The 21,240-nt window shown below is 32.5% G+C and overlaps 1 protein-coding gene across 11 annotated transcripts in view; it reads left to right on the forward strand.

The window, feature by feature from the left end:
- Window positions 1–20,231, forward strand: part of LOC111061806 (transient receptor potential-gamma protein) — a 228,530-nt gene extending 208,299 nt beyond the window's left edge. For 5 of the 11 annotated variants that reach the window (XM_039423190.1, XM_039423193.1, XM_039423191.1 and 2 more), the window contains exons 15-22: window positions 135–268; window positions 954–1,068; window positions 2,489–2,684; window positions 6,117–6,311; window positions 8,326–8,367; window positions 10,082–10,147; window positions 13,978–14,161; window positions 15,436–20,231. In XM_039423190.1, the coding sequence (XP_039279124.1) occupies window positions 135–268; window positions 954–1,068; window positions 2,489–2,684; window positions 6,117–6,311; window positions 8,326–8,367; window positions 10,082–10,147; window positions 13,978–14,161; window positions 15,436–16,370 (1,867 nt within the window). In that variant the 3' untranslated portion in view covers window positions 16,371–20,231. The remainder of the gene's footprint in view (window positions 1–134; window positions 269–953; window positions 1,069–2,488; window positions 2,685–6,116; window positions 6,312–8,325; window positions 8,368–10,081; window positions 10,148–13,977; window positions 14,162–15,435) is intronic. The other 6 variants (XM_039423184.1, XM_039423185.1, XM_039423186.1 and 3 more) reach the window with 6 other exon arrangements.
- Window positions 20,232–21,240: the final 1,009 nt, after the last annotated feature.

Raw genomic sequence — 21,240 nt, forward strand, 5'->3', positions numbered from 1 at the left:
CAATGATGAATTTACTATATTTTTTGTAAATCAAAATTTTGTAGTCGTCTAATAATTATTATCTAACTATATACCGTATCTACTACATTGTTGGAATGTTTGGACTAATGATGTGTAATTTTCTTTTTTTGCAGTTCTTTAAAACTAGTATACATATTTTCGGTAAATCCATACCTTGGACCATTACAAGTTTGTCTGAGTAGAATGGTTTTAGATATTATGAAATTTTTCTTCCTCTACGTTCTCGTACTCTTCGCCTTCTCATGCGGTAAGTAAAAGTGCATTTTCAACAATTTCATAGTAATATCATTTATTTACATCAATAGAAAACTTACAGCTTATTTTATTACTTAATTTTAAGTAATTAAAAATTAGTATTCAGTAATATTTCACTATAAACGTTTCTGCCCAATTCTTGAAGATCTTAATTACAGAGTATAAACAGTGAAAAATAATCAGTTGACTGCAGATTTGAAGTAGGAATAGATTTGAGTTGATGATTTATTTATTGAACATATTAATTACAAAGATTATTCTGCATGTTGAATTGAATGTTTGAATTAACAAATTCATATTCAAATTAATTATGAATACAGTTTAGTTCAATTTCTGAAATCTATTGCCTACTTAGGTTGTACGACAGTATACAACCTTTTGTTATCATTATCGCACTCATCTATACTACCGGCATTTACAAATTACATACATTGCTGTTATATGTTTGTAATGTATATGATGATAAATACAGGTGATGCTGGAGTTAAAAATAGGCAGCTCGTTTCACCAGCTTCTGAAACAATTAATTCCTCTGCTAGTTCTTAACCATCATATTTTCCAATAATTTGTTACAATTCAGTATTTTTCCATAAATTTACAAAAATAATCCATTTAACTGAATGTCACCAAGTGATCTCATTTGAAATCATTAATATAGGCGTTTTAATTATTTGCAGGCATGAATCAACTGCTGTGGTACTACGCGGACATGGAGAAACAAAGATGTCCCAAAGATCCTCTCGCGAAAGCTGAGGATCCGGATGCTTGTCTTGTTTGGAGGAGGTTCGCCAAGTAAGTAATCGTAGAGCTCTGATCATCTCTATTTTTTTTTACTCGTCCCTATTCATTTTATCATTTTTATTCTTTACACTAAACCGTACTTCACATACCGTACTTCTATTCTAAATTCATCCATTCTCATTATTTATCCTCTTTCAAGCTATGTTTTAAATTTGTTTGTAGCTAATTTTCCACTCACTGTCATGGCCTTACATATCTAAGTAGATATTTGGATAATTTTCCACTATATTATAAAAATATGATTGGAAACTGCTTGAATTCTATTTTTTATAACAAATGTATAAACTTTCTTCCACTGGGTGGATGAAAATTATTGGGTCAATAATATCAATCTTTCTCATACCTACACATACTACATAATAAAGAAATATTTCCAATATGAACTAAAAATCTATTGATAAATCTATTTTTAATACTCACATAATAGGCCTATTTTCATTTTTATTCTGTAATCACTTACTATTGTTCTTGCTTTTTTTGTTGAACTCTTTGTGTTTCTTTATTCTCTACCTACCGTATTCTTATTTTTTGTTTCAAGTTCAATTTGCATCCTGTTTTCTTGAATGTTGTGCTAAATTTGGTTGGAATTAGCGATGATTAGGAAAATGATTGAATTTACTAAAGGTAAGTACATTTACAAAATTATGATGTCATATTCTTCTCAAAGCTTTGTTTACTTTTTCATCTTAGCTCCATCACTATCGAGTGATAAATTGTCACTTATTATAAAAAGTATAATATTGATAAATGATTAATCTATAGACTCTGTAGGGGGATGCTACACGCTAGTTTATGAAAATTAATCCAAGTATGTAACGGACTTTTTTCCGTATTGTAAATGTTGTTTCATGTTTAATAAATACTTCTGACATGGGTTGGAAGACAGAGAAAAAATAAATTAATAAATAATAGATTATAACCATAATTCGTCCTCTCAAATAATAAATCCAACAATAACGATATTTTGTCTATTCAATAACTGCATATATCTATGGTCAACGGCTTTTACAACCTTGGTGAGACATCCTGTATAAGATACAATAACGTCTGTTGGGTCAGCACTTGAACCAGCAACTATCAAGTTGAATAGACAATCATATATGCTAATAATAAAGTATAGTCTATTCTCAATCTATTCAATAGTTTTTATTCTAATATAGTTTTCTGCTCAAAGTTTAAATAACTCTATAAGATTTTTTCTTGTGATAGGTGATTGAAATATTGTCAATTCTTATGAACGAATACAGATATCAAGAAGCTAACTATTATCCATCATTTTAAAATGTCAAGAAAGCAAGCTCTCATAAATCAAGACATACCTGCTTAAGAGACAGGTCTGTGTAAAATGTCGCAATTTTTCAGCGGAACGAATGGATTAAACGCATCATGTGACGAATTTTCTCTTTTTCAGTCTTTTCGAAACGTCGCAAACGCTGTTCTGGGCTGTATTTGGTCTGGTGGATCTCGACAACTTCGAACTGGCCGGAATCAAAAGCTTCACGAGGTTCTGGGGAATGCTCATGTTTGGCACCTTCTCAGTCATCAATATTGTTGTGTTGCTCAACCTGCTTATTGCAATGATGAATCACTCCTACCAACTCATATCAGTAAGTGAAAACATCAATCTACGATTTGTGCATGTACAATATTAATAAATTCATAACCCACTGTTCTTGAGGCTGTTCATGAGATCATGATGATGCGAAGGAAGACTTCTAATAACTCTTATTCACGAGGCTCTCTCATAAATAGGACCTAATGAAACTTGAATTTACATTAACACACATATAGTGCTGATGGATTAAAATTTTATTTTTTGAATTCTATCATTGATGGAATGATGGCTGAGAAGGGAAAGAGGAAATTTATTTACAAAAAAAATACATACAGGTATGGGAACAACAGGTATTACCAGAACTGTTCCAACATTCAACATCACAAAGTTCTTCATAATTATCAAGAGAAAAAAGTAAATGAAGAACTTAAAATGATTAAAAATAAGAAATAAACCAATATTTAGACCAATATTAAGAATATGAGTAAAAATATGTACCGATATAACAAATAAGACAGAATATGATTTATGAATATGAGAGTACAATAAAACAGAATTTCATTCCACTCCAAAGAACCACAGTTAAGAGAAAAAATTACCAATGAGAAAAAATCATAATATGTTATAACAATTAAAAAATTCCATCAAGAGACAGGCCAAACAACTGATGCGTCACCGACCACATAAACACCAACCCTACTACGACACGCGCGCACAATCGAATCAACCGACCCACCAAATATATCCAGACAGACACAGCTCACATTGAATAGGCGCTGCATCCTTCTAATTAGTTCATAATAACTGTAGTCCGTTCTGCAGAAGGCTATTGAAAATGTATTGCAAGATATCTAGCTGTCAATCGCGGAACATGGAAATTAATCAATGATAAAAGGGAAGGGCTGTCCAATGCACCATTCACTAGCTTACATAGAAACGTAATGCCATGCATATCCCTTCTAGAAGCCAGCGATTGTAATTGAAATTATTCTCTGAGACCTGTTACAGAAAAATCAAATAGACATGAGTTAATGGACATGGAAATGAGTTAATTTAGTAGTGAAGTAGGTACTGGTAATTTTAAAGTTACTCATCAATAGTGGAACTTATATATTTATTTACAATAATATGGGAGCACACGGGATAATTCCTCCCCAATTGAAGAGACTTCAAATGTTGTCAAAAATCAATCTCAAGTCTCTTCAATGATGGAAAAGTTCCACAACATCAATATGCACTCTACAAACTTAATCCATTCTTCCCCAATCAAGAGAATTGCAATGAACACAAACTTTAAACATAAGAAAACCACAATCAATGGGAGGCCATGTCTTCAAATTGTTAAAGGATGAAATGAAGGCTATTTTTCAAGATCTATGAAAGTACCTATTCTCGAATTTTCATGTGATTTCATAGATTAGACATCAAATAGTGAAAAATTGTAAGCTACAGCAGCCGATTTCTAAAAGAAGTTTATTGAACATCAATGGTGGAACTTATAGTTTATTTACAACAACATGAGAGCACACGGGAAAATCCCAATAAATTCTTCCCCAATCAAGAGAGTTGCAATGAACACAAACTTAAACATAAGAGAATCACAATCTTTAGGCCAGTTTCACATGGCAGAGACCTCGCTCCTGGAATATCATATTAGGCCAGTTTCACACGGCAGAGACCTCGCTCCTGGAAGATCATATTACTGAAGATCATATTTCCTATTTTGCAGCTCTCCTGTACTTTCACTTGGGGATCTTACAAATAAGCCAACAGATCTAACAACTACGCCGACGTTTGCTCAAAGTATGACTCATCACTTTTTCTCAAAGTCTAACTTCCTTAAAAATATAGATAGAAGATTTCTGATTTCGGATTTGGATTCAGCGACCCCAAATTCTTTATAGCATGAGTCCCATTTTCAAAAATACCAGAAAACAAGGGAGTTATAGCTGTTTTTAATATAGCTTTCCATTATCATATGATTATATAGTAAACGTACTAAGATGATAATACTCCTGCCTCACAAAGGGACAGGCAAAGGTTTTAAGAAGTTTTTGAACACCTGAGAAGTTTATACATAAACATTTTCAGTTTTTAAAAGTTCTAGTTTTCCAAAAAAATATTGAACTATGAAAAGATGAATCCAAATATGAAATCATAAATCATCTCCACTCATCACCCGATAAAATAGGAGGAAAAGGAATGTTGTACAGTAAAATTCACTGAATTTCAATTGTCATTCAACAATCCAATTTATCAGGTTCAAATCGTTGAATATCACTTTAAATTCCCAGCAATTATTGACTATTTCTTTTTACAATCAGAAAAATCTATTATGAACATACAGTATAAACATTGTGCTGATCTGAATCGATCTATGGTAATAATAGGAATTGAAAGAATAGAAAATGTCATGGCATTCCAAGTAGTGATGTCTGTGTATTAGAACTGCTGAGTTGATAATGCATACTGAAAAAAGTCATGAATAGCTCAGACCAGCCTGGCCTGTGATGCACCTGTATAAACAATTCATAGAATTCTTAGAATTCATAGGACCGGTAGAAAAATCAATTTTACGAAAATCGATGTACATGTAACTGGATTTAGAAGATCAATACGATATTGTTCTCTATCACAATTTAATCATAGAAATGTTTAAGTGAAAACGTTGGGCGCAAACCTGCTTCTGCCATGAGGAGACAAATAAATTTATGAAAAGCTTGATAGCTTGAATAGTGATCTGATATTTGTTACACGTTTTTATTCTAAGACATAATATGTCTTAGACTAATTTTTAATGTTTCTTCAATCAGCAGGAAAACTTTGGTTTTTCAAAGTTATCTTACTCCCTTATTTTGGGGTATTTTCAGAAATCAAGATAAATAACCTACCAAATTTCCTACACGAATACAGTGTAAGTTGTATTATAATAGCTACAGTACTTACGTACTGTATAGTACAGTACCTGTTTGTTTTTACCGTATAATTGATAATAGAAAGCTTTATTAAAAACAGCCATAACTTCCTTGTTTTCGGATATTTTTGAAAATGGGACTTACGCTTTAAAGAATTTGGGGTCGCTGAATCCAAATCCGAAATCAGAAATCTTCTATCTATATTTTTAAGGAAGTTAGACTTTGAGAAAAAAGTGATGAGTCATACTTTGAGCAAACATCGGCGTAGTTGTTAGGTCTTGCATCTACTTGCCTCGAGGGGAAAAGACGTGACAAAACGAGGTTCCTGGATAGGAGTCACCATGTGAAAGACATGATTTGACTCAATGTACTTCGACAAAAAAACGTGAACACTGTTCAGTGTTCAAGTTGCACGTCTCCTATCGTGTGAAAGTAGCCTAAATTGTAATTTTATTTTGTAGGTAATTTAAAGCTAAAGCAGCCGATTTCTTGATAAAAATTTTAACAGTTACCAATATTGTAATTGTAATGAATAGGTAATTGCTGATTGTGTACATTTTTGTCTGAAGGAACGTGCCGACATTGAATGGAAATTCGCGAGGAGTAAACTGTGGATCAGCTACTTTGAGGAGGGCGGCACGGTACCCCCACCCTTCAACATCATCCCCACCCCGAAGAGCATCTGGTACGTGGCTCAGTGGATTCAGAAGAAGCTGTGTGGCCAGTCAAGAGCCGCCAAGAAGGAGCACATGAGGACGATACGTGTAAGTATTAATGACCTACGCGAATTTTGTGAGTACCGTACATCTGGTTTCAATACAACCTCTCCATATGAGATCTGAAAAACGCACAAGAAGTAACGGACAGTAATTTGATTAGGATGCAAGAATAGAAAAGAGATACTAATTAGGGTATTTTACTACCATACTTCATTAGTATGAAGCACGGTATTTAGATAAAAAAAACCTTCTATATATACCGTGGTATGAAGTACGTCCTATACGAGAAGTGCAATGCATCCTCTAGGAAACAAGAATGGGATAAGGATGCAAGTATAGAGAACTCCTTGAGCACCCGAACAATATATGATATAGAAATCCTAATACTGGAAGCACTTTCCCACTGTACAGTACCCTGAATCGATTTGAACCACAGATATCAATTCTATATTCAATTTAATTTATTTGCCATTTTATAAAATGGCAATTTTAATAGTTTTTTAGTGTAATAGTTTATAAATGGCAACCTGCTCGTTAAATCAACAGGTATACAGGTATATAGATAACAGTTATCCCGATTTCTGAAAAACAGTAGGCCTACTATTTGATGGTGATACTATATTCGGTAGAAATATGAAAAGTTGCCAAAATTGGTACACCTACTATTTTGTACGATTTCAACTCATTTGTACTATTATTGTACTGCTAATAGCATGATTTATTTCATAATTCCTATCTGTTATCTGTTATTTATATATTTTAATTATATTCTCATTAACTCATTATGTTTTTTAGCTTGAATGTAAGAGTACGGTATGTTATGAAAAGTTCAAATACTTGAAACTTGCAAGTAGGAGAATGGAAATTGAAAATACATTGAAATTGATGGGTGCACTATCAAAAGGATTAAAGTTTCTAATGGCGTATGTTGAGGATCAATTTCCATTTTCATCATCTTTTCGAGATTAATAAGCTATTTTCTGGAAAGCATGATACGGCAATGATGGAAGTTGAATGAAAAGACATGAATTGAAACTATCGGTAGGCTGAATAGTAGTAAGTAGCCGAGTAGGTTGTTATGACCCTATTTTAATTGTCAGACTAGATTAATTAAATTGTAAGTGAATGTTAAAATTATTTATGATGTTGAATTTTTGAGAATGATTTGAGTTGTTACATACCTGATTTTACCCATGGATTACCCCCATGGATTACCGCAAAATTGCATAATAATATGAACTACAAACGACAATTTCAATATTATCAATTTTCAGCCTGCCATAATAATTATCACCACATTTTAAAATTAATGCAACAATTAATGGTACCTACCCTAATAATTATCACTAAATTTTTAAATTACTACAAAAATTAATTTACTACACAGCTTTGATAGTCCTTATTCAAAAATGAAAAAAGAATAATAAAGGGCAGCTGAGCTGATGCTATATTATGTTTTTCTATTAAAACAGGATTCATTTATGGAATAAATAGTACTCATCATAACCCATTCCTCATATTACCGTATATGTCTACTGTTTCGAAAATCACTCATTGAAGCTCCTTGTAGATTTCAATCCAGACTGCTTATTTTGAATTATAAGAATTGCATCACACCAGATATGATAGACAATAGATTTCATTCCCATCCTCTAATCAAAAGATGGAAAACTTGTTGAATAAATAGCTAATAATCATAGATTTTCTAAATGTCACAATAATATTGCAATAGTCTATCACTTTTAATTATTGACTTTATTTTAAAAGCCAAAACTCATTTAGGGATCAAAATAATCTATCAATCCTAAGATTCTGATCTTACTTATTCACTGAATTTAGCCCAATTAGAATTTAGCTCCCACTAGCACACATATAATTTACTAGGTAGTGGACTCATTTATTTCTGTTTTGAGACAATACTTAAAATTAATCAATTTTTTCTCCTTTCTGATCCTCTCCTGAATTTCTCCTCCCCTTCCATCGCATGGTCTGACTTATCCTCTGCACCGTCTTTCTTTTCCTCTCCCTGGGGCCCCTACCAACGTCTGTTCTCTTCCAGAAAAAGGTGAAACAAGCGAGCGAGCGAGATTTTCGTTATCAGGTAAGTACTCACATGTCCATCAAATCTTCCTAATGGCATTTGGAACTGAACTGTTTAGACTAACCATTATTTTTTGGCAATCTGATTTCACTACAAAAATACAAGTTGTTTTGAACATTGTTAATCAGACGCTATTCGCATCATTATTAAAATTTTCATAGTAAATAACTGTAAGTTACTTATCAGTATAGTTTGCTAAACTGTGAATATATTAATTGAAATAAATTAATTCAGGTTCAGCTCAAATGGTCTCTTCTGTATTTTTCATAATAAAGCCCTAGATTCATAATGTATTGTACAATGATTTGTGTTATATACTGATAATGCACTTGTCAATTTATCAAGATAACCTATAACTTAATCGTAATTCTATTCAATTTTTTTTATTATGAACTACAAATCATATCCCAATGCTACTATACTCAATTCAATAAAAAAGGCTAATCACAGTCATTATTGTAACAATAGTAGTTTTCATTGAGAATCTATCCTGATAAAAAGAACTTAAATCCAAATATTTCTTATTCCACAAAAAATGCATATATACAATAATAAAAAAATACAATTTCAATAATATTGTAATAGAAAAAATGGATGGAATACCCCTACAAAGACTAGGCCTAATAAGGTATACATCTGTGAGTAGGGGTGAGCTTCTTTTGGAATGCTTTCCAAAAGCATTGCTTCTTTCAAGCCTCAGGAATGAAAGAGTTACCTAAAATGAGTGGTAAAATTATGGAAGATTCTAAGGAAAGAGTTTGTTAATTTATGAAATCCAATATAAATTTCTCATTTTTTTGGAAATGGGCAAATTTTCAACAGTCTCCAACTTTATTTTAATATAACACCAATCTAACAAAATATTTTTAACATATGTGATACTCAGCTATTGTTTGATACCCCTAAAATTATTTAATTATTTCTGAAATCATTAGAGGACTATATTATTCATATTTTAATACTAGGTATTAAAGACCTAATATCTTAGAAACAATTAATAGTAAGTAACCTTTAATCGATTCAACAGTGTATTTTATAGGAACTTGAAAACAGAATGAATACTAGAAAGTAGGTTAAATACTTCATTGTCAAAAGTATCAATTCAAAACCTTTCTGAAAGATGGATCAATACACCATGAATGTTTCAATCGGATGCTATTTTTTTAACTTAGAAGAGCAGAATACATATATCAAACTTATTACTGTAGGTCAACTTATCCTCATGAAAAGGCAGTATAGTTCATATTCAATTTTTCAGCTTATTCCTATGGTTTAAGGAATAGAATCATTACAACACACAATTAGCACACTCACATTCCATCAATATTTTCAATTTGTCACTGTAGTCATCAAATTCACAATTGATTTTTCTAGTGAATAGATATTTTATTAACAGCTAGCATACGCGTTCTTGTTGATGAGAGATAAAGAACTTATTCAAGCTTTAAACTCTATTCCGTTTTTAATTTATTCCTAATTGATAAACAGCAAATTCACTACATTAAAGTGTTTAATTTTCAAAAAAACTTTAAGAATAGAATCATTGTAATTTTTTTCAAATCTTCCCGTTTTTAATTCGTTTTATATTGATAAACGGCAAATTCACTAAATTGAAGTGTTCCATCATTTTTAAAAAACTTTTAGAATAGATTCTTGTGATCTTTTTCAAATCTTACCAAATTTTGTCAGTTTCACACAACTTTTTTGAAATCAGTTTCAGAGTGATACCGAAGGCTTAAATAATATCTCATATCGACTTCGCTTTTACCTGGAAGAGCAAGTCAGTTTATCAAAATTAATATACTTTTTGCTGAAAAACATGATTTTATTTATTTTTTCCACCCTTCCAATGAACTCCGTTATACTTCTTTCCAAATGGGTCAATATGAGCTTCTGGCTTGTTTACCAATACTCTAACCGTTTTTGTGTTTTGCTAAATCAAGAAGGTACCTTTTCATCAAAATATGAACTGAATACTGAGACACTAAAACCTCACCAATACTGAGGCACTGATAGCTATATAACTTTTGAATATAATTATTTCATGATCAACTCCAATAGGATACATTTAAAAAATTGGAGATAAATTCCACTTCATAATTTCATACAGGAGGTGATAATCGTTTAGCATTGTTCTCCCTATTGCATTTATCAACTGCACCTCAAAACAATTACATGTTTCATGCTCAAGTCATGGTGGTTAATAAACACTGGTTCCAAACCAAATCATTCAATCAATCAATCAACCAATCGTAGGAGTAGAGAGTGTAAGTCAGAGTTCATAGATACTTTTAATTTATAATTTGGTAAAACTATAACTTGCAATTCAATAACTTTAACACTAAACTAGATTTATTAATCCTGCATTCAATCGTAAATAATTTTTCATGACTCAGCATTATTGTACTGAAAGTGCAGGCAAATAAACTAAAGGTAATTTCTAAAATGAATAAAATATTTATACTAAACAGCATTTGACTGGATAGAGTGGAGATGAAATTACCTGTAACTAGCAAAACATTTTCACAAACACCCATTTGAATAAATTCTCTCTGGTAGTCATTCTGTAAGGTTTTCTCTTAAGTTCAGTTCAAACTTGCTTATTTCCAGCATGGAATTGAATTACCCGTTAGCTTTTGCTGATTATCAAGGAGATGACTTATCTCTATGTGTGTGTGTGCACTGAATTGTTAGTGTTAATCCACTATAGTTGTATAGAAAAAAGCCTGTTGTATATAAATTATGTAAATAGAGGAAAATATATAAAATAATAGAGAATAATCACTTATAAAAGAAAACTAATAAAAACCACGAATTTTGAGTGTGAAAAGCAAAGAAATATAATGCTTTTTCCTTAATAGATGCTGAGATACGATGCATGTGGTAAAATTATATATTTTTTAAATATGGAAGCTTCAAACATAATACATCGCTTCCAGTTGATTTTCTTCAACCTCCTCCTGAAAGGAGTTTGAGAATTTGAACTAATAATTGCGTGAATTTTTCAAAAATTGAATAAAATGCCTATATAAGCCCTTTTCTAGAATAAACTCTGTCAAATGTAGAAGGCTATCTCGGTTGACACGGGTAGCCCAGTAAAATAGGCTTGAAATAATAATCCAATAAATTATAAATGAGCAACGGCTCAAAACCAAGTGAGCAATAAATGCTTACTGCTGTGACGAAGCGTTCATGCTACAAAAGTGTCAACCGTAAAAATGCCTCGTCAGCATGCGTAGGTATTCTCATGTCTGAGACTTTTCAACTAGTAAAAATTGTACCTAAGATTTTCGTTTTTGCCTTGTAAAAAATGTAAATAACAGTAAATGCACGATAAGAGACGTCTAAAACTGGAGTTGATTGTAGGAGTTGAACCTTGTGAGTTGTGCAGTTCAGTAATTGCATGTGTTTGAGAAGTGAAGTGTGAAGTAGGGGGACTTTGGTTTGATCTTCGTTTAATGCTTATAATAGCCGTTTGCACATCAAGTGTTGGACAATGAACGTATCAACAACGTTTGAATGACTGAAATAGGCTAATCATCTCTTATAAAATGTATTTTGCTTTTTGGATGAAAAATATTAAGTTTAACATTCACAGAAATGTGTTCTATAACTTTTTCTATCAGAGTAAAAATTTAATGTATCGTATAGAAAGATCATTAGCGGAAGATTTATGGACTTAATAATGTTATCATTCATGAAAATAATGATTTTCTATTTGAAGGAATAAAGGATATTCCAGTACCAAATACTGATACCTTTACAGAATGATTCTTAAAACTAAATTTGGAAAATACCTCCCAATTTTTTTCAATGAATTCAACAACTTTATTCCAAAACTTGCAACGAGCAACTGAAAAACACAGTCTGCAAAATTAAATATTATAAATTAGCTTCTTCCAGCCGCAAGGTTTTTAGTTTCAGATAGATTAACAAATATTATTAGTACTGAATTTTAAGTGTGCTATTCGTCAAATTAGGTACAAAAAAACTCTGAATGGCAGAGCAGCTTTGATTGAGGATTATTATCTCAAGGAGGTTAAATCAAAAAATAGAGTCAAATCTACTTCCGTTAATTCACTCTCTATCATTGTGAGAGAATAATAAAAATGTTTTGTTATGAGAATATCGTCTCCATTAAGAAATATTGAAAAACCAATTGCTTGGAATTATATACGTGAGAATGATATTTTATACTGGACCATAATGTGTAAATCATTACGGTACTTCACTTTGGAAGGAATATTTCTATGGGGAGTTGAAATTACAAAAAAAACAAACTTTAATTATAATAATTGAACAAAACCCCTCATAGCCTTTCTAGTTATTTTGAAGACTTCCACAAATGAACATATCGGCTAGAAGAAAGTTGATCACTTTTAATGTCAATATCTCATGTCTCCTCTTAACATTTTTGAAATTTCATGTAGGCCCAGCATTTATTAAATTAATTCATAGTCTACTGTCATTATTCTGTTGGTTATTTGGCGTTGTATTTGTATTTTCAAGGAATATCAGGTAACATTCCAATTCGTTTTATTCAAATGAGTACAGTTATATTTTATTCTCGATGAACGTAAGTATAAAACGCTTTGAGGACTTTAAACTAAAACTTGAATTTGAGAATTAATAGGAAAATTGATTTGGTACCTATTGAATGTTAATCTCCATTTTTGTTGAAATTCGTTTTCAAATAATAACAAAATATAGAATACAGGTATTTATGTCAATATTCATCAATAATTTCAATGTTTTAGAATACAGATCTGATTTCTTCATGAAATATAATATATTATATTACATAATACATAAATATTCCATCATTTATACAGTGGAATTTGAATAAGAAAATAATCATTCTTCAATTCCTAAGATTATTCAATAATGTACCTCTTTGATGCCAGAAACAGATAAATGTATGGTTTAATGTATACGTAATCCATTATGCTCGTAATAGCAGTGAGTTGAAAAAAACTTCATGCTATTTTTAAAATACTGAAAAATGTATTATCGGTATCACCAAAATTCATCAGTAATATATTAAATAGATACTCATCACATTAACAGGTTTGTAGACAGAATCCCACAATAATATTAACGCAACATAATTAGGCCTATAACAATTCACAGTACCTAAAAAAGCTACAAATAAAATAGTATACCGTACTGAAATATTACTATTGAAACAAGCACTATTAAATTAGTCATAATAAAAAAAACATCAATTCAATGGCCTACATCTTTTTTTAAATGATAAGATTGTTGATGATTTTGATATATCAAGTGTAATAAACTTCTGGGATGGCAACTTTAGCCTGCTATGCCCTGTCTGTAGAGTAGAGTACTATATAGTACTAAAATAAAAATTAGGTACTGAATAATTTTTCAATGGTTTTGAAACTATATGATTCAAGGATTCCAAAAACTAAATCAGTTTAAAATAATTTACTGAATTAGTCTCTAATCATTTTGAAACTATATGATTCCATGATTCAAAAATTAACATAATCAATATAAATAATAATCAATCAACGTATAACCCTTAAACGAGCATAGAAAACAATATTTTCAACGTTATTAAAAGATTTATTCTGAATTTGAACTTTTCAGAGAATAATGCGGAATCTGGTCCGTCGTTATGTGACTGTCGAGCAACGCAAGGCTGAAAACGAAGGAGTCACTGAGGATGACGTGAATGAGATCAAGCAAGACATTTCTGCCTTCCGCTGTGAATTGATCGAGATCCTGAAAAATTCTGGAATGAATACATCAACTGCTACTGGCTCTGGACCAGGTGAGTTTGGATAAAAATAATATATTTTTTGAATTATTCAAATTGAAAAATAATATTCAAATTGGATAATCAAAAAAAAATAATAATTACATTATTGAACATTTTTGGACATTACATTGGTATTGAGCATTTTTGAACGACTTTGCTTTTTTCCCATACATTAGGTATTTGAAATTGGACGAAATGGATTTATGCACAGATATATGACGGTAGAAATGCATTTACGCACAGATATGAGCTTAGCACGCTAAGCCCACCTCGTGCGGGACTCTCAATTCCTGAGCTGTGAGCCAACCATGCAGGAGGCATTCAATAATTATACTGGTGTGCGTCCCCAGTATGAGTATGATATGATTTGCATGTAGGAGACACTTGGCACTGTCATAGGTCCCCGGTATAGCCACTCTGAGCACTTAATGAATACCTACTAGACTGCCTAGTGTTCCTCAAGAGTAAGACTGGAATTCCCAAAGAGAAAATCATGCTTCCGCTGAATGACTTGACCTAGATCAATTCGATTTATCTATTATCTTATCTGATTGAATTTGTTGTCTATATGTAACTCTCCTCTAAACGCAGACCAGTGAAAGGAATTCCGTGTATGTGATTGAGTTGCTGAATTCTTGTGATAAGTACCTATTGTATGAAATTCTGCTGTAGCAGATTATTGTGAATTTCATTGAAAAATTGAAGTTTTTGATACTGTATTATATATATTGAATCATATTCATATTTTATATTGTTATTCACTGTTCTAGTGTAATAGTGGAAATGTAATTGAATGAAATTAACATTAATTATACAATCAATCAAAAATTCTTTATTGGTTCTTCAAAACAAAAAATATAGAAAAATTTCAGCAAAAATATAAGAAACCAAAACACCTTCAAGGAAAATCCTGTGCGCAGGTGAAAAATAATATGAGTTATTAATATAATAAGTTATCGGATTTCTTAAATGACAGTAGACTGGGACAGCAAACCAGTGTAAATCAGGTGCTGACTATTTAATGCGAATCTCACTACTTGAGAATTTTTAAAACATTATTCACTAGAATAATAATGCATATAAAACACTAGAATATTGTCTACTGAATAAATTAGAATATTTTCTAATAAATTTGTGATATTTTATACAAAATATTCTAGTGTTTTATCACTTTATCGCATCAAAAACAGTATCTGAAGAAATTAATATTTCTACAATTATTGTATTACATTGTAGCGAATTCCATATTGAGCGGATTTTATTTTATTGAATGGATTTTGTTATAGCAGGAGCTGGAGGCAAGAAGAACAGACAGAAAGAGAGACGACTGATGAAGGGATTCAACATCGCCCCTCCCCCCGCGGCCAGCAGTAGCACCACCTCCCTGGCACCGGTAGCAGAGCTCATTGCAACATTGGGTTACCGCGACGAGCATGCAACCCAGGAGCTATTTGGACCTATTTCGGGGCTGCTGGGCACCAATCCAGGGCTGACACCGCGGCGCGTCTGCACAGCCACACCCAAGGATGTTCCCGAGCCCAACGCTGGCCATCACGGGTTGAGGGGGTTGATGTTCAAGCGGAATTCGTCGAGGAAGAGACGGTGGGACAGTTTGATCGAGGCTGCAAAATCGGGGCGGGTGGGTCGGCTGATTAACCGCAGCCGATCGGAGGACTCGGTGTGTAACGGGGAGAACAACGGCCACACCGTGCACAGTCCGTTGTCCGACAACAACGCAACCGACACCGATTCGAATCCGAGTCTGATGGAGAGTCGTGACGCGTCGTCCGTTGGTCTGGCGATTCTGCGCCACAAGCGACGCATCTTCTCGACATCGCGTAACCCCAAGGGTGAGGCCGGCTCCAGTCTGGACTCGAAGGAGCCAACTCCCCTCAAGGCGCAACTGAAGCGCGCCTCCAGCGTGCCGGCGCGTGGCACCGAACTAGAGCCGGTGCGAGCCCACGAACAGACGCAGTCCCAGCAGGAGTCGGTCGACATGCAACACCAGCAAACCATGTTGACGCCATCGACCACCGAAGAGAGTGTCACCACGGGCAACGACTTCCCGGCTGCTGCAGGCTCGCTGCATGCGGCAACAGCATCCGCTTCCGCAGTCACAGACCAGCCGCTCAAGGGTAGGAACGGACTAGTCACAACGCTACCCAATCTCCCTGGCATTCAGCCGGTTAGTGGACACAATGTTTCGGCTGGTTGGCTATAGCCGAACGTTTTGTTAAGTGCTACACACATTATCATCCAATTATAAACTTTTTTACTACCGTGTACGAGCAATGATCTCTCACACACTCACTCTCGCGGTTACACGTAAGTCTATTAAATTCAACTACGTTTGATTAGATGAAAAAACCAACAGAACCAAAATGAACGAATTGAATGACAATACGATGCTGTCATTTATTGCTATCAAATTTCATAGACGTACTTGTAACCGGGACAATGTATGTTTTTAATGTCACTGATGTACGACGTTACTCGGACACCCCATTCACATCAGTCAACTGTTTGGCTGGCTGGCTACAGCCAAACGTTTGCTATGTGCTACTTATATTATTATTGCTCATAGAAATAATATGTTCATTTCATATTCATCAACCATACTTTATGTGCTGTGACAGTGATATCTTCTAATTTTTGGTATCTGTGATGTTACTGATGAGTTGTTGAACTTCTTCTTTCCATCACAGACAATCAGTTCAGCTGGCAGAGTAAAGCTAAAAACTAAAAGTAAGATGTGTCATTCTCTGTACATATTTTTATTAGTCATAAACTGGATTTTATACCACAATCAACTACTGAGCATGTTGTCTGTAGTTAGATAGCTGATGCTTCTCATGTTTCTCAGGTAACTGATGTGAAGCTTAAAAATCCATTTTTTCATATCTAATTTCCCCACTGATTTCTCTCTATTAATAAGAATGATGCCTACACGTGAGCCCTATGCGTAACGGAAGTAATTATATTCTCATTCCTCATTCTTATTCCTCATTCTTACCTCATTCTCATTCAAAGGGTCTGTTCAATAAGGAATTGGATATTTATTTATATGGGGAAAGGATAAAAAATATGGCAACATCCAACGTACCTAGAATACAATGTATTGTACATTGGGAAATTCTAAGTACGTTGGAAAAATCCATTCGAATCCACGTGAAAATACGGAAGTTATAAATTCTATACCTGGATTACGAGACTCAGCTCTCAAAGCTGCTTTGCACTCAAGATATGTTCCATTCCGAGTATTGTGAATTGATGGAGTATATTTTTGCAAGAAATTACTGCAGGTGATTGTACCAAGATAAGTAGATTACAGTATCTCTGCCGTATCTCTGGAGCTCCTTTGTTTTATTGTAAAGTTTTTGTAGAGCCCCTATCCGTTCCAGGTTCCAATATTGCCATTCAACATATTTTTGCTGTTTCAAGAAATTATTTTGATTGTATATAATTATCTTCTTCTTTCAACAGTGAGCTGGACTTACTGATGGTAAATATAGGCTATAGAACTAAGTAAATAACAACTTATAAATTGAAATATTTTAATACTTGGACTGTTATCTGTTGACAATTTCTTCAAATTTTATTTTTACTCCTACCATCTATAACCATGAAAATAACATCACGCTGATCAATATAAAATATTTCATTTTTTTACTTCAATCATTGATAGGACAGTGATATTTATCACTGAAGAGGAATTCCAATATCTTCTATGATTCTTCTGTTTGTAATAAAGAACAAGCATTATATATTTTTGTCTGTTACGGTAGCAATGATGTAATTGATCATAATACTCAGTCAGTGCTAAAAATTATAAAATCATTTAAGTTACGGTACCTTCAAATACTATTTCACTCCATAGCGATTAGAATAACAATACAGCTTAACAAAACATTTAATCTCATAAAAATGTTGACAATAACTTGGAATACTGTACCATATAAATAAACCCTCCCGTATTTGCTTACATAAAATTCAACTATTACTTTGTGATGAAATTTCAATTATTCTTATCAGAGCATGATATGGTAGCAATCTGATGAGTTATTGTATCACAAAACTATTCAGCTTGATTCAGAATTGCTGTTTCAAACCATTTATATGTAGGCCTACCTGGTACCCACGTTATCCATCAATAGATTGGTTTCAATTCTCACCAGTGATACTTTGAGAGTTGAGATTTCTAAATATATTACGAAATCTAGTCAACTATGGAAACTTAGTACTTATAGTATGTTAACTTTTAACTCTAATGTGAGTTGAATGCAGTTGAGATGGAAAATGAGTTGAACTTTTCAAGTTCCTTACCAAGTTTTCTTGGCGAACATTCTTTGTTATTCATTACAAAAAATATATACCCCAAATGTATTTTTATGTGGAATACTAATAACTCAAGGAGATTGGATCAAAATCAAAAAGTCAATAGTGTTAGCCTACTCTCAGGTATGCTGGAACATTGTCTTGGAAAACAATTTGAAATATAATTAATATTTTATCTCAGTATTATTTTGACATTGGAAACAAATTACAAAAGTGTTCAGTTTCCAACTGATTTCAACTCTCACCATCTCTCAAACTCAATATTTAAGTCCCCTAAATGGGCCTTGGAGGGATCAAATTTTAAAAATAGCATATGCTTCATATTCATTTCATCTTGTATATTAGAGATTTTAAAACTTGAATTGCTTACGTGTACTATAGAAATATAATAAATAATAAATGTTGAACATTTTTATACCTTATACTATATATTTAATCTTTTAAAAACAAAGCAAAGTGTTTTGAATCGTACAATGTTTGTAAATAATCAAAATATATCGTGAAAATATATCACTTCAGTCGTTAAATGTTGGAAAATATGTAAATATCTAATGATAATTTTAACAAAAAAATATTTGTTGGTAGTAAGATTGATATTTTTTTACGCAGTTTTTTCTTTAGAGATAAAAGTATGCAACTGTTAAACATAGCTATGGTTTTGTTACGAGTTCGAATTACTCTGCCTAAATAATTATGTATGTTACTATATTTGTTAATGATGAAAATAATTTTCTAAGAAGCTTTAATGTGTTGAAATCTTTAGACCAACGTGATAGGTTTGTTATCCCTCCATTATAAGTTTTACATTTTTTTATTTCTAAATAAATTTCATTCATGAACCATTTGTTACAAGAACAAAAAACTAATAGTAATAAAGACAACCATTCAAAAGTTTTATATTTTTTAGTCTGTGATACTTTAATCTCCAAAAGAGACTAGCAATATTTACTTATTATCAAAATATCAATAATAATTATTTTCAATAGGCTAAAATAAAGAAGAGATTCTCATCAAAAAATGTTTCATTTGTTAGGTGATTGTTACTTTTTATATAGAAATATTACATTCAAAATACAACTGAAGTAATGTACGTTATGTATTTGGGTTATAAAATTGCATAACTTATATTTGAGGAAGTGCTATGAAACCTTTCAATTTATTCTATATTGCTTTTTGTCAAATAAGGCTATAGACTATCGATTTGAAACATTCACATTTTATAATTGAGTTTGATAAATGTTTCATACATCAGCCTCATCACTCAGCGGATAATTTCTTCAAAGCTTGTGTAAAATGCCTAACTTAAGTATTTTTCAGATATTTTTATTATTGGATGAACATTGTATATTATCATAATTATTGAAATGTTCAACTAGTCATTGCCATTTAATTTGGAATTGTTTCTATGAACTATTGAAGCTCAGTAAATAACGATTATATAACAAAATATACATATTTCGATTATAACAAGTTATAATGTAATTTCACCTATCATGTTTATAGGAATACTGGGAATAATAATAATTGTGAGAGTGGTCCCTTCAAATGACAGTCCACATAAATGTTGTAACAGAGGCCTTATACAAATGTCATATTGTCCTTGTTGTACATAATAATATTATAATAATATGAATACTGAAAAAAATGTTAGCTGAGAAAATGCTGAATGTAGATAGAATAGATGAATTTATTGTAAAATGTGGACATCGTGAATGATTACATGCAAATATAGTGCGATTTCTCTTGAAACGTCTACCGTACATTTTTTTCAAACACAAACAGTAAATAGAGGCAATAACCTTTCATTTTCATGGATGACATCAATTCGAAATAGATCTACATATTATTGGACATTACGAGACTACATCAATGACACTAGAAAAGGAAATTTTTCTTCAGATTTAGGTTCATAATAATTTTGTTCATTTCTCTCAAAAGCGGTGCATAAGTCAATAATGCTCTTACAATTTCTAGCAAATGTAGTTAGCCTACTCCTCTCAGGTGTCAAATTAATGATATCAAAGTGGTCTGGAATATTTATCATGAATGAGAATTTTATGATAGATAACATGCATTTAATTATAAAACTGTTCATCAAGATTGCATAGAGACGTCACATAAAACGAGCCTAATATAAACGTCTATCACAGTCGGTGGTATTCACATACAGTATAAATATATAGTATACTAGCCGTCAGGCTCGCTTCGCTCGCCATATCCGTCTAGCAAGGGGGCTCCGCCCCCTGGACCCCCGACTGGATCGTCCAAGAATGAGATCAGCGGGCTCGCTTCGCTCGCCTGCATTTTTCGTTTGAGCATGCTTTATTCCATCAGAAAGTCAAAGAAGTGAGAAAACGCAGAAAAGCTTAGAAAAACGTTGGAAAAACGCTGATTATCGGCGTATCTTTGATGAAATATTAAAGTCACCTCATCACAAAATTTTTTAGACCCTAGCTAAACCTCTGTACCAAATTTGAACATTTTCTTTCTATTACTTGATAAAAGAACTGAGAAAACGCAAAAACGCTAATTTTTGGCGTTATTTCAAATTTCTTCTAACACAACATTATTACACCCTAGCTGAGCTTCTGTACTAAATTTGAACAATTTCTGTTCATTTGTTCTCGATAAAGCTGAGAAAACGCTGGAAAAAACTAAGAACGCTCCAAATCCGTTCTTAGTGCGCCTCTAAAGGGCCAACTGAACATACCTACCAAATTTGAACGTTTATGGTCCTGTAGATTTTTAGTTCTGCA

The sequence above is a fragment of the Nilaparvata lugens genome, chromosome 3 (assembly GCF_014356525.2).
Source record: "Nilaparvata lugens isolate BPH chromosome 3, ASM1435652v1, whole genome shotgun sequence".
Taxonomy (NCBI): domain Eukaryota; kingdom Metazoa; phylum Arthropoda; class Insecta; order Hemiptera; family Delphacidae; genus Nilaparvata; species Nilaparvata lugens.